Here is a 12,425-nt window from a genome sequence, read left to right on the forward strand (position 1 = left end):
CCGCCCGCCGCCGCGGGGCCGCCGCCCATTGGCCGCAGCCGCGCCGGGAGGTGCGCGTCGGCGGAAGCGCGACGGGCCGGGCGGCGGCGAGAGGGGAGCGAGCCGAATGCCCCGGGCTGTCCCTCCGGGACCGCACCTGCGCCTCTCCGGGCCGCGGCGCACGATGGGCTCCCGCGCGGGCTGAGCCCCGCCGTGACGGGTACGCCGGGGCGGGGGTGCCGCGGGTGTCGGGAGCGCTCGTTCACAGCTCGCTCGCTTCGGGCCTTTGCGGAATAGGAAGGGATGAAATAAGCAGCTGGTCAGGGCCGCGCTGTGGTAAAGGAACCGCAGGCCGATGTTATGGCCGGAAGTGTTAATACAGCGGGTGGAAGTTCTTGAGCAGTCTGTGGTTCTGTTGGTTTAATGTCGCTCTGCTCGCGCTGAGCTCTGAAGTAGAATCGCGTATCGCGTGTTTTGAGGAAGAAGGGCCGTCACGACCCAGATCTGCCCCGCCTGGGTGAAATTCTGGGTGAGACCAGATGCGATTGAACCAAGCAGCTCTTCTCCCATCTTGGCTGTGCTGTGAATCCCTTTAAAAAGACACTGTTGAAAAAGCTTTTATGGGCTTTCCCTTCGGAGCACGGGGGAAACGGTGCATAGAAGTGATCAACTTCTGAGGGCTCCAGGTCTCTCCAAGTTGAGGCGAAAGAAGACAGCCCAGGCCCTGGCCTCCAGACCACTCCGTAGTTCTGTCGGTGTTGTACGTTTGTTGTCGAGTAAAGCACTTACTGTTGTATCATCTTCATCCACAATAAAGTCTCAGTGAACGCAGGGCCCCCACAAGCCAGCCAACACCATGTACAGGTAGTACTGGGGACAAAAATGGAATCATATCATGATATCTGTTTGGGACAAAATTCGACTGATTTTGGCCAAGGTCGATGGGGCACCTATACATGATCTGGAAAAGGGACATAGATAAATTATATTTGTTTGATAAATAGTCCCGCCTCATGGTCTGGTTGCCCAGTCTTACTGTCCCTAAACTTTTGTAGTTAGATCAGTACATAAAAGTACACGGATCCTTTTTATGTTCCTCTTTGGCTTGAGCAGATTGTATTCTTTCTTTTGCTGATAGTGCTAACTTTATTTACCAACTCTTGATCCTGTTTAATATTTGCTTGGTACTGTCTAAGTAACTATGAGATAAAACAGATTATGCTCTTACAGCTTGTTCCATGCCCCTTGTGCAGAGCAGAATTGTTGCAAGTGGTTAATACCCTTGTCAGGGGCCAAGGAGAACATGACTTTGGTTTTGTCCTTTACCGCAGACATTTGACTATAAGCCTGAGCCAAGCTCTTGCCACAACTAATGGTTTGTTGATTTGGGTGTAAACTCTGTTGACTCTATTAAAGCAGGAGTAAAATACTGTGTTTTAAGGATCAAGACAGAAAAACTCAAATTAATTGCCCTGAGTGGGAGTCCCTTGAGAAACTTGCTCACAAATCTTTTATGCATACTTCAGTTGATTAAATCATAAATGTGAGCTTGCTGCTCTGCACTTAAAAACAAACGTACAAGTTTGTGCTTTTCAGTTAAAATACCAAAGTTAAGTCATGAAAGTATCAGTAAATTTAAGCTCCACTTCATGATTCAGAGGCATCTGAACTGTTTTGCTGGTGCCCTTATCTGTTCTGAGATAGAGTAGAAAAGCCAATTACTGAAATTAATCATTGTCTTTTTGTGATATCCCCAACACTAGTGACAGATGCTGTATTAGGCATATTGGATTGAAGCAAAACATATTCATGTACCTGATCTATTTTTCAGGAGACTTAATCATTGCTGACAGATGGTTCTTGTCAAAAAATGGCTTCTTTTAGTTCAAGTTGTTAGAAAAGACAAAAAAGATTGAATTCAAGAAGTCATTGTAATGAGACAGAACTCTATTGTCAAAGTTAATATGTGAAAATGATAAATGAAGAAGGCATTAATATTACAGAGAGGCTATTACATTAATGGGAACTGTGCACAATTCTGTGGAGATATTGTAAAGGCTTTTAGCCAATGCTTTAAAGTTAACTAACTAAGGTAATACCTTAGTAGATCAAGAAAGCCCCAGAAAAACGTTCAGGGTAAATTAGAAATGTTTTGATTTGTTGGAAAGCTCTGGCAGGATATAGCCTTGAAGCCAGGCTGTACATGACTTTCAGGTGAGTCTCCTGCAGCAAGAAGAAAGCTCAGATGTTGTTTTTTGGTTGGTTTGGGGATTTTTGTGAGGGAAGGGGATTTTTTTTTTCTTGTCAGCTGAGCAGAGAAGCTGGTAATCATGGAGAGGGAATGCGATGAAAATGTTAAACTTACATTGAAGAGTTCTGTGAAGTTAGAAAATTCCTGAAGTAGAAGGACTCTCAACTTTGTAACAATGAGCCTCCAGATGACATGTCTTGTCTAGAGGGTTAGCTTAAAGCTGAAACTGGCATTTTTTACTCCTCCTGCTAGAAAACATCATTAGAATAAATGGTGATAACCATGCAGTTACTGTGCTCCCTCTTCTATTAAAGCTGTGTCTGTACAGTGAGTCAGACTTAATAAAAAGAAGAAGTACTTGCACAACAGTCCTAAACAATACAAATTACTAAGAGTATTTGGGCACTTGGAGCAACAAAACTGTTAAGCTTAAATTTGTCCAGGGGAATAGAAACAATGTTCAACCTCAGCTGTCTGGCAGCCAGCGCTCACGGGTGCAACTCTTTCAGCTTCTAATGAAAAAAGCAGTGCAGCTGAAAATGGTGGTTCTATAGGCTGCATCCATTAATGATTTCCTAACAACTGTGCTAATTAGGCCAGTAGTAATCTCTGCATGATGTCTCACCTTCTCTATGGAGGTTTGCGCTGTGGCGTTGTGGAATGTGCAGGCTGACTGCTCTCCAGTCATGCCGTTCTCCCTGGTGCCTGCCCATTAAAACGGGGGCTGCTTGGTCTGCTGTTACAAGGTGCTTCAGCTTCTCTTGCCTTTTAGGCAGAGTGAAATTGTTGTATTCTGACACTTGACGTTCGCTTTCAGTGTTTCCTCATCCACTGTTGCAATATATTAGCACTGGCAACATACCATAGTGCAATGTTGAGATCGCTCTTCCCAAATCCTTCTATCCACTGTACATCTGGATAACTGCACTTCAGGCCGTCTATTCATGTGGCATGTTGCCAAGTCAGTCTGGTTAGGCTTGTCAAGGATACTAATGCCAAGCAGAAAGGAGTTTGGGATAATGAATCCAGTCTGCCTAACACCAGATGCAATGTGTGGCCTTTATTGCAAATTTATTCTGTTTTCATTTGCTTAACCTTTGTGTTGCCATCTTTGCTCATGCCAAAAAACAGTCTCTCAACATGGAAAACCTCAAACTTCAATCACTTGGAAGCTGTCACTCAAATGAATTGTGATACTGTAAGCATGTCAGGAAAGAGAAGCAAAGCACTTGGATAATCAGTGTCTACTGGGAATATCAGGCCTTCAGATAACTGAATCATGAAATGCCAGAAAGTATCAGCCAGATTAGAGTGCGATATTAGTTACTTTGTTGGCACTTGACCAAGCAATCTGTTCAGACTGGCTACCCAAGAAGTCCCCTAAGAAACTGTAATATGGCAGATGCTGATTTTAATACTTTAGGTTTTTTATCCCTTCATCAGCTTTTGTCTGTGTTTTTAAAATTAGTCGGTCTTGCTGAAGAAATGGCTTGATCCTCAGCTGGGAATTGGCTAGAGGTGCTAGGAAGCAGTAATAAGGCTGTAGGAAAATGGACAAGGAGGTAGAAATTGGGCTGTGTAGGGAACGGGTTTGCTGTACTATTTGGTGTGGCCTTTCATAAGGGCTATGTTTTGATCTTAAGTTTTACTCAGCGCTTAGTCTGAACCATGGCTACAGAATGGATCAAAGAGAGTATTTTGCACAGACTTTACACCACCTAAAATTTTGGGAAATGTCCAAATGTGAAGAAAAACATTGGCTCTTCATTCTCAAGTTAGTTGTTACTCTTCACCTAGTATTAGGTGATGTGTATGTGGTTATAACAGTATTTTTAATTGATTCATTGTTTCCAGACATACTCAGTTTCAGGAGTATAGAAAAGATTGGAAATTAAAATAGAAAGATTGGAAATTTTCCTGCTTCCTGCCAGGAGAAAGCTGCCTAATCAGGAGGAGAAAGGGGAGTGCTTCTACAGAGATGCTGTTTTACAGTCAGCTCTGGACACATGCAGTTCTAGAGGAGTGCAGAAACCTGAGCAACAGCTAAGAGAGAAAATGAGAGCATGCTGCTTTAGCATCATACTACATTGACTTTAAAATGTATTTATCTCCCTCCCCACGATAATTAGGACTCTGCTTCAGGGAGGCTTTTTTTTTCCCCTGAACCAACTGTATTTTAGTCCATGTTGAATGCAGCTGAACTGATATTGTAAAAAGAATCAGATCATGATGGTACTGGTACAAAGGTCAGTAATTTCACATGTTGGCCATAACATTTAATAAATGGACATTGCTTGTTTCTTTTGGCCCCCAAACTTTCTTATTGCACAGATCAGTAGATGATTATTGTAAGTACACTAACTTGTCTGGTTTTTCATGACTACAAATCGACTCACATAGAACGAAAATATGTTTGGATCCAGGAGAGGAGGAAGGAATGTATGTCTTCTGTAGCCCATGAAGGCAAACACTCATTTTCATGTGAAATGATGCAAGGGAAGTGATAGCTACGCTCTCCTACAACTTTATCATGGCTGTCTGGGCTAGGTTGAAATAAAATTGAAAGTCCTGAAACCATTTTATTAACTGATTTCCTTCTTGAATACAGTTTAACTCTTCTCTCTTTCCTTTCATCAGAAAAATGAGTGGTGGGTTGGCACCAAGCAAAAGCACAGTGTATGTCTCCAATTTACCCTTTGCTTTGACGAACAATGATCTGTACAGGGTAAGTTTTAAGAGATGCATTGTTTAGATTAAACTTGTTGACAACAATTTTGAGTGTAAAGTCAATACTGATATATGTAAGTTTGTCATGATAAATTTATTATTAGTGAAATGCAGTTGTCTGTTGTTAAATCTTTTTATTTTATTTTATGTTTCAGATATTTTCGAAGTATGGGAAAGTTGTCAAGTAAGTGACCTGATATGGCCTTCTATTTTTGTACCTCTCATTTTAAATATTTTATGTCTTTTCTTCACTTGAAAGTCTTGAGCTTTTTGTAATTTAAGTATGAATGTGGAATATGAATGTATTGAAGTTCTGTTCATTTTTAATGAAGTATAAATTTAATTTAATGACTGGAAGTTCTTGCAGTTACATACATAATACAAGAATATTTGTGTTGGGGACGAGTTTTGCTAACCATTTCTTAAGAGCAAGTAGAATGTTGTTACATACCATCAGTCCTTTCCAAGAAACAGTTGAAACAGGATTCTTCTAGTATTATTCCCCTTTCCTTGAACACATGTGGGGCACAGTGGGTAAGTGTGAAAGTGGGATCTGCTTCTTATGTGAACTAGATATCACAGTTCCCACAGTTGTAGTGTACAGTTCTCCGTGATTCTAGAGGGACTTGTTATTGTGACTACTTTGTATTTTACTTACAGCTAGATGTAAGGCTGCATTGATGGCTTTCAATATGTGGGGCATTCATGAACAATTTATGTGAATATCTGCCTCTATGTTCAAATGACAAAAGGAGATGCCACAGTAAGGAACTGACTGATTTGTTTATTTTTTTTTTAATTGATCAGAATAAGGAGACTCAAGTCTTCAGTTTTTAATCCTAAACCAGCAAATACCATCTCTAACTTCTAGTAGCTGTTGCAGTAATCTGTGATATATGGAGTTTCAAAGTTTTTGAAGTCTCAGAAGTGTGTTTCAGGTGACAAATAGCAGGAAAAGCCAATATATCCTGATTATTATGGTTTCAACTCAGTTTGTTCAGTAAGAAATCAGACTTTCTATGGCTCCAAGAAGTTCCTGGCTTTTTAAAGATCTGTCACACTTGATTATTTCTATTCTTGTGTTATTAACTGATACGTTCAATATCCCAATTAGAAGCCTGACAGTCATACCAGGCTTCTATTGGAATTCTTCAAAGAGTAGCTTGGCAAAAAAATTAATAGAATTGTTTTAAGGTCAGTTTTATCGATGCTTGAACTTAATGCATGCACATGGACATGTCTTGTCCAAGAGACTTCAGTAGTAAAACTCTTCTCTAAGCTCAACGTTTTCGTGCATGTATTTGGGGAAATTTGAGCTTTCTTTACTGTGTTTTTATCTTATAAACTTTTTACAATGTAGGTCATCTGTTACTTATACAGGCTATGTGGTAGGCCTTCTATATTGAAGTGGGGTTTGGTGGTTTTTGTTACTTCTTAAAATTTTGGCTTGCCTTATGGCTGAACCTTGTTGTGCCTGTGGTGGACATAAGGAGGAGTGTATTCCCTACTTTTTTACATGTACTTTTATTTTTATGTCCTTGTAGACTGACGTTCTGGTTCTCACTGTTGTTGTTTTGTTAGGTTTTTTCAGGGCTAAATACAATTGAGATTAATATTGAAAGAATTGAGGATGTGTGGGTTCCTGCCATACACACCGCCCAGCCGTGTCTTGTAAATCTTTTTTGTCACAGGTTTTTTTTACTGTTTCTAGATTTTCCTGAGCTTCTCAATGTGCTATTGAAGCTGTTGGTTTCAATGTTAGACTGAGGATTTAACTTCGTATGTCATGTGAAATAACACGTGCATCTACGATCCTTGGATTTCAGTTGGAGATATTTGTAGAGCAATACTGCATGTAGTTAGTGTTTCCTATTGTGATCCTGTTTAGCTGATTAGTCCTACACAAACATAGATTTCTCAGTTTGGAGGCAGTTCACACTGTGCTTTTCACCAATAATAGCAATGGTCAGATTACTCCTGAATTTTCCTTTTGCTTCCAGTATGCGTAGTTCCCTCCAGTTAGGTTACTTGTAAATCTAAAGATTATGTTCTCTGTTCTTCAAGTCACCCAAGGGAATTAAGAGTGATGCTGGTCCCAGAAAGACCCCACACACTTTTTTAAACTCATCTCCACTCTACCTCTAAGCATATGGCCATGTTAGCTGCTCCTTTGAATTTCTGTTAGAGCGTTTTTCTTGTTAAATATACTTTAACCCTTTTGCTGTATAACAAAGCTAAGATCCCACTGAGACCTTTAAGGAAAAAATATCTCTGAAGAAATTATGGTGTATCAATAATGTGGTTATATGTTTCCAGAGTTACCATTATGAAAGACAAAGACACCAGAAAGAGCAAAGGAGTTGCCTTTATTTTGTTTCTGGATAAAGAATCTGCACAAAACTGTTCTCGGGCACTTAATAACAAACAGGTAAATTGTGCAAAGTTTTTGTGGCAGCAGGGTTGGGCTTTCAGTCTCAAAACATTTAACTTTTCTTTCCAATTTTCTGTAGTTGTTTGGAAGAGTAATAAAAGCAAGCATTGCCATTGATAATGGAAGAGCAGCAGAATTCATTCGCAGGCGTAACTACTTTGATAAGTCTAAGTGTTACGAATGTGGGGTGAGTAAAACCAAAAATGTAGAGAAATGGACAAAAGTCGTGGGTTGAGATAAGAACAGCTTAATAATTGGAATACTATTAAATAATAGTAATAGTAGATGGTAATGAGAATGAAAGTAACAAAGAGAAAGAAAACCCAAGAAAGATAAGTGATGCATATGAAAATTGTTGCAATGATAGCCTCCTTTTCTTCAAAATACCTGCTTTTGCTATATCTTTGGAAGTTCATTATTTAGTTGGCAGTAAAATAAATATGGGAAACAACTGTTTTATGTAGAAGTGAGTTCTAAGTTTTAATTAATTCCTGACTTTTCCTGAACATAGTAATATAGGACATTGAGATTTGGATAGTATTTAATGTCCAAACATTGTTTTATATTCATAACACTTCTTACAGCAAAAATGTCACCTCACTCCTGTGTCTTAAATTGTTAATGCTGAGGTTTCTATCTTGTCTTGAATATACACCGTGTGTAGTGTATTGAGTTATTGCAACAGCCAAAGAAACCTACTGTGCTCATAGCTTGTTCTCAGTTTGCAGTTAAGCATGCATATCACCACCAATCTCTTCATTTCCATGGCAGGCCTAGAGAAGAGTTTGTCTTCTGTGTGCTAATTCAGCATTCCACTGATCTTACTAATTGCTTCCATTTTTCCCCCATGAACTTCCCTCACGATATGTTTTAACGTATAGTTGTTTGTAATGGCTTCTGTTAAGCAATATTTCTTTTTCTCCAAGGAAGCAGGACACTTAAGTTATGCTTGTCCTAAAAATATGCTAGGGGAGCGGGAACCACCAAAAAAAAAAGAAAAGAAGAAGAGAAAGAAAATAGTTGAGCCAGAAGAAATGTATGTATATTTAGTTACGTGTTACTACTTTTTTTAGGAAGCTTTTTCATACTAAACACTTTAATTAAGGATCTGTATTTTTTTTCTCCCTCTCTCTGCACAATGAAGTGAGGAGGAAGAAGAAAGCGAAGAGGAAGGAGAAGACCCTGCTCTAGATAGCCTCAGCCAAGCCATAGCTTTTCAGGTACAAAATTGAAGCATGGAATATTTACTTTTTAAATTCAACTCCCTTCTTTAGCTTCTTTTCAAAAGCTGTGCTATACATGCATAGGTCTGTCTGCTCTATAGCACTCAGCAGGCTCTGGTTTGGTAGCAGCAGTTGGTAGTTATAGTTGGCTTCTTTACATTGCAGTCATGTTCAGTGGAATTTTGTTTGGGTTTTTTGCTCTTTCACTGTTGCTGTATTTGTGTGTTGCAGCCTTTTCTTTCCTTCAAGCTCCTTTGCTATTTGCTTCTGTCATCTCTGCTGTGATGTTCTGCTAGGTTTTTGCCCACAAATCCTTCTTTGCTTTGTTAACTGAGGAGACAGAAAAACAGTCATGTATAAGTGACCGGACACATCCTCTGCCCTCACTAGAATGTCCTTGAACATTTATTACTGGGGCACTTTCTTTGCCTAATACAGACCATCGCATTCTCTAATAGACCTCATCTCCCAAAACATATTGAATGCATATCTTGTTATGTAACTAGATTATCTGTATTACTGTCTCTATTACTTCTTTATCTATACACTCTTTTGCTTCACTACACAAAACAATCCTGACCTGATATTCAAATTTCTTGGCTCCCTGGTCAACAGTTGTCCCCTGTCTGCCTGTCCCTCCAAAAAAAACCCTCAAAAGTTAATAACTTTGTTCTGACTATTACTGTAAGGAGTGCAGAACTTTTTACATGTTGTAGTCCAAAAAAATTATTCAAATATGCACAATTTTCCTCCCTTTCCCCAAAAACTCCACAATTGGAAATAAAACCTATAAAGCCAGGAAACATTCTCATGTCTATCACCATCCAAGGATTTTAACTGGTAAAAATAGGAAGCTTCTATTTAAACTATTAGTTGAATAACCTTCAGAAATAATCCCCAAAGGCACTCATTATCTGAATGAATGACTGCAAAGGACAACAGATAGAAGACTTACTAGTGGAACAAAGCCGATTCAATAACATCAGTTTAAAACATGAGGCATTCTTTGCTTTAGATCTCAGCTGCTCTATATTTTTGGAAGTTTGCCATGGGCAAAATTCCTCTTTTTGAGAATACAGGATAGTCCAGGCAGCCTGCTGTGGTGTAGAAGACAGCTTGCATGTGAGAAATACTTTCAGAAACGTTTCCTAGTGCTTTGATCACACAGTATACCTGGAAATAAACCCTTGTAATTCTCTTAACTTATTTAATAATTCAGTGCATATTGATAATTAGCGTTATTATTTGTAATGCACCTTAATTTTTCTTAATCCCAGTTAATACTTTTCCTTCCTTCATTATAGCAAGCCAAAATTGAGGAGGAACAACAAAGATGGACCCAGACTGCAGGGGAATCTTCAATTTCAGATGATTCAAAACGTCCACGGATTAAGAAAAGCGCTTATTTCAGTGATGAGGAAGAACTTAGTGACTGAACTAATACTGTTCTAAATGCATATATAAGATATATATAGTGTGCATTTTGTAAAGTGCTACAAAGTGATCTGTAATACAGGTGTGTTTTGGTGTTGAAAACACTGAAAATCATGTTTTATTTTTATGCTGTCTCCTGACTCTCTCATCTTTTTATATCTGTGTCTCAAAACCTTACCTTTCAAGGCAATTTTTTAAGAAAATGATGTGATTGTACACTTAAATCCAGAAAAGTGTGAGAATGCAACCTGCAGTTAGTATCTCGACCCAAGTCCTAGCAGTGAAGGGTTTCATGAGAGAATTTCCCAAGGCTTTTTTCCTAAGAGGAGTTCCTCTTAGGATGATTGTTAGCACCACTGATGCTTTATGTATTGGTCTGTTTGAAAGCAGTGCTTTAGTAGTACTTAAGTACAGTATGAATCTTGCACTAGTTCCTCTGCATAGGGTTGAATTTCAGCTTTAAGCATTGTCTTTTAACTCTTCATGCAATAATATAATAAATTAGGTCACTGTTTCTCCTGACTGCAGTTTGAGTGCCTAACAAGGGTTATCCACAGGGTTTTAAATAGGCTCGTACCTAACCTGGATCACAGTCGTGTGTGGATCTAACCTGCATCACAGCCATCTGAACCTGTCGGCAAAATTCAAAAGGCATAGTTTCCTTTGCCTAAAAATCAGCTTTCATGTATACTTGGAACTGTCATGGTCTCTTAGCAAAGTGTGTTGCCACCTATTCTGCACATAAAGCAGTTCAGACTTTTTCTGTCCTTAGACCTCTCTAGGGTTCTAGGCATGTTCTCCTGTAACTGTGATCATTCCCAAGACCACAGACATGTGGTTTTTGTGGTACCCATTTTATATTGGTGTGTAGTCTAAACCCTTCACTTTTAGGAAGCACAATATAAAATACATCCACAATTTCACACTTGGAAGAAGAGACAAGCTGGCCCCTTTCTATTTTCAGTTCTTCCTGTTTGCTCATCAGGACTTGATTTTCTTCCAAATATAGAAAATGTAAATCCAAATATACCATTATGTATTCTTAATTAATACCAATTTACATTCAAATATATAACTGGGTGCAAAGCAAAGAAACACAGACGCACACACACACACCCTCTAAGCTAATATAAAGTAGTGACATTCAGAAGGTCATTGTGGTGCCTTCTGTTGCTCCTTAAACAGAAGAATTCAGAAACGAGAATGAAGTAATACAAGTTTTTTCTGTGCAAGCTACTCAAGTCACCAGAATAGGAAGGAGTATTGGGCTCTAGATACAGGAAGGTCTTGGACTCAGTAATCCAAGGAATGTTTTTAAGACTGACTTTGACTTTTTGCTGAAAGTACTATATATTAAATCTGAAGCTTCCTTTACTGAATGTTGGGAAGATCTCTTAGTACTGAATAACTGAGAGCTAAACTGCCAGGCATAACTTTTTGTTAATAAATGCAAATCACTCTACATCATGTGTGCAATTATGAAGCTTGAGGTGTTCTAAACACTACTAAGGAAGCAAATAATGCTGCCATCATGTTTTTCTTCAAATGTTAGGTTAGGGCTCAATGGGAGTCCAAAAGAAAAAAAAAAAAGAGCAAAACAAACAAAAAGATTATGCCACTACTTAAAATCAGGATTTGTCTTCTTCTCAAATACCATATTCAATGCTGGTTTTAAAAAAAGATAGAAAACTAAAATATGACAAGAGGACCAGTTCGACATTGTCGATGACTTTGGTTTGGAAATATTTGATAGCTTCCAAGAATTAAGATTTCAATGGAGTGATTAGACAGCAAGCTTCAAACTTTTATTTCATTACACCGTGTAATGTACTAGTGGAACTCACTGCCATGAGACTTTTTTCAGGGTCGTGGGGTCAAAAGGATTAGACTTACATGTGGAACACGGTATTTTAAAATGTTAAAGTTTCTACTCAGAAATATCTTCAAATAAAAAACAAAACTGACTATTGTTCTGACCTAATACAGTACTTTTTTCCAGAGTTCCAGTAGCTGAAGCATGTTGATATATCTTTCTAGTCTGCTGCTTCTGCCTCACTGCTTTCCCCATAGGATTTGCTTTTGTCGGCATGAAGTAGTAGCTCAGTCCAGACTGTTACAACTGACCCAGTGTTGTTCCTCCATGCTCTTTTGTTCCAAGTATAAAGTCACTTGAGGTAGGTGACATTGGAAAAAAAAAACATAAAAATGAGTCTGCTTCTGTGCAGAAGCAGCATCTAGAATTCTTTACCTTAAATCATCTTCCTTTAACAGTTTTCTTAATTCTGAACTTCTCTTGATTAGCAGTGTGTCTAGTTTTTGTCTTAAAAGGATGCACCTAATGCCTAAAACACAGTCTAAGGGGACTTTCAGGAATAGGATT

The 12,425-nt window shown here is 38.8% G+C and overlaps 1 protein-coding gene across 1 annotated transcript; it reads left to right on the forward strand.

Annotated features, from left to right (window-relative positions):
* Positions 1-54: 54 nt before the first annotated feature.
* ZCRB1 (zinc finger CCHC-type and RNA binding motif containing 1) lies at positions 55-12,021 on the forward strand. The gene is made up of 8 exons (XM_042017966.1): positions 55-199; positions 4,868-4,955; positions 5,113-5,141; positions 7,274-7,385; positions 7,468-7,575; positions 8,315-8,424; positions 8,533-8,608; positions 9,916-12,021. The coding sequence occupies exons 2-8, from the start codon at positions 4,872-4,874 to the stop codon at positions 10,045-10,047; spliced, it is 651 nt and encodes a 216-aa protein (XP_041873900.1). The 5' UTR covers positions 55-199; positions 4,868-4,871; the 3' UTR covers positions 10,048-12,021.
* Positions 12,022-12,425: the final 404 nt, after the last annotated feature.

Source organism: Corvus kubaryi, unplaced genomic scaffold, assembly GCF_017639235.1.
Source record: "Corvus kubaryi isolate FWS band 111438036 unplaced genomic scaffold, C.kubaryi_AGA036_p1.0 137, whole genome shotgun sequence".
Taxonomy (NCBI): Eukaryota; Metazoa; Chordata; class Aves; order Passeriformes; family Corvidae; genus Corvus; species Corvus kubaryi.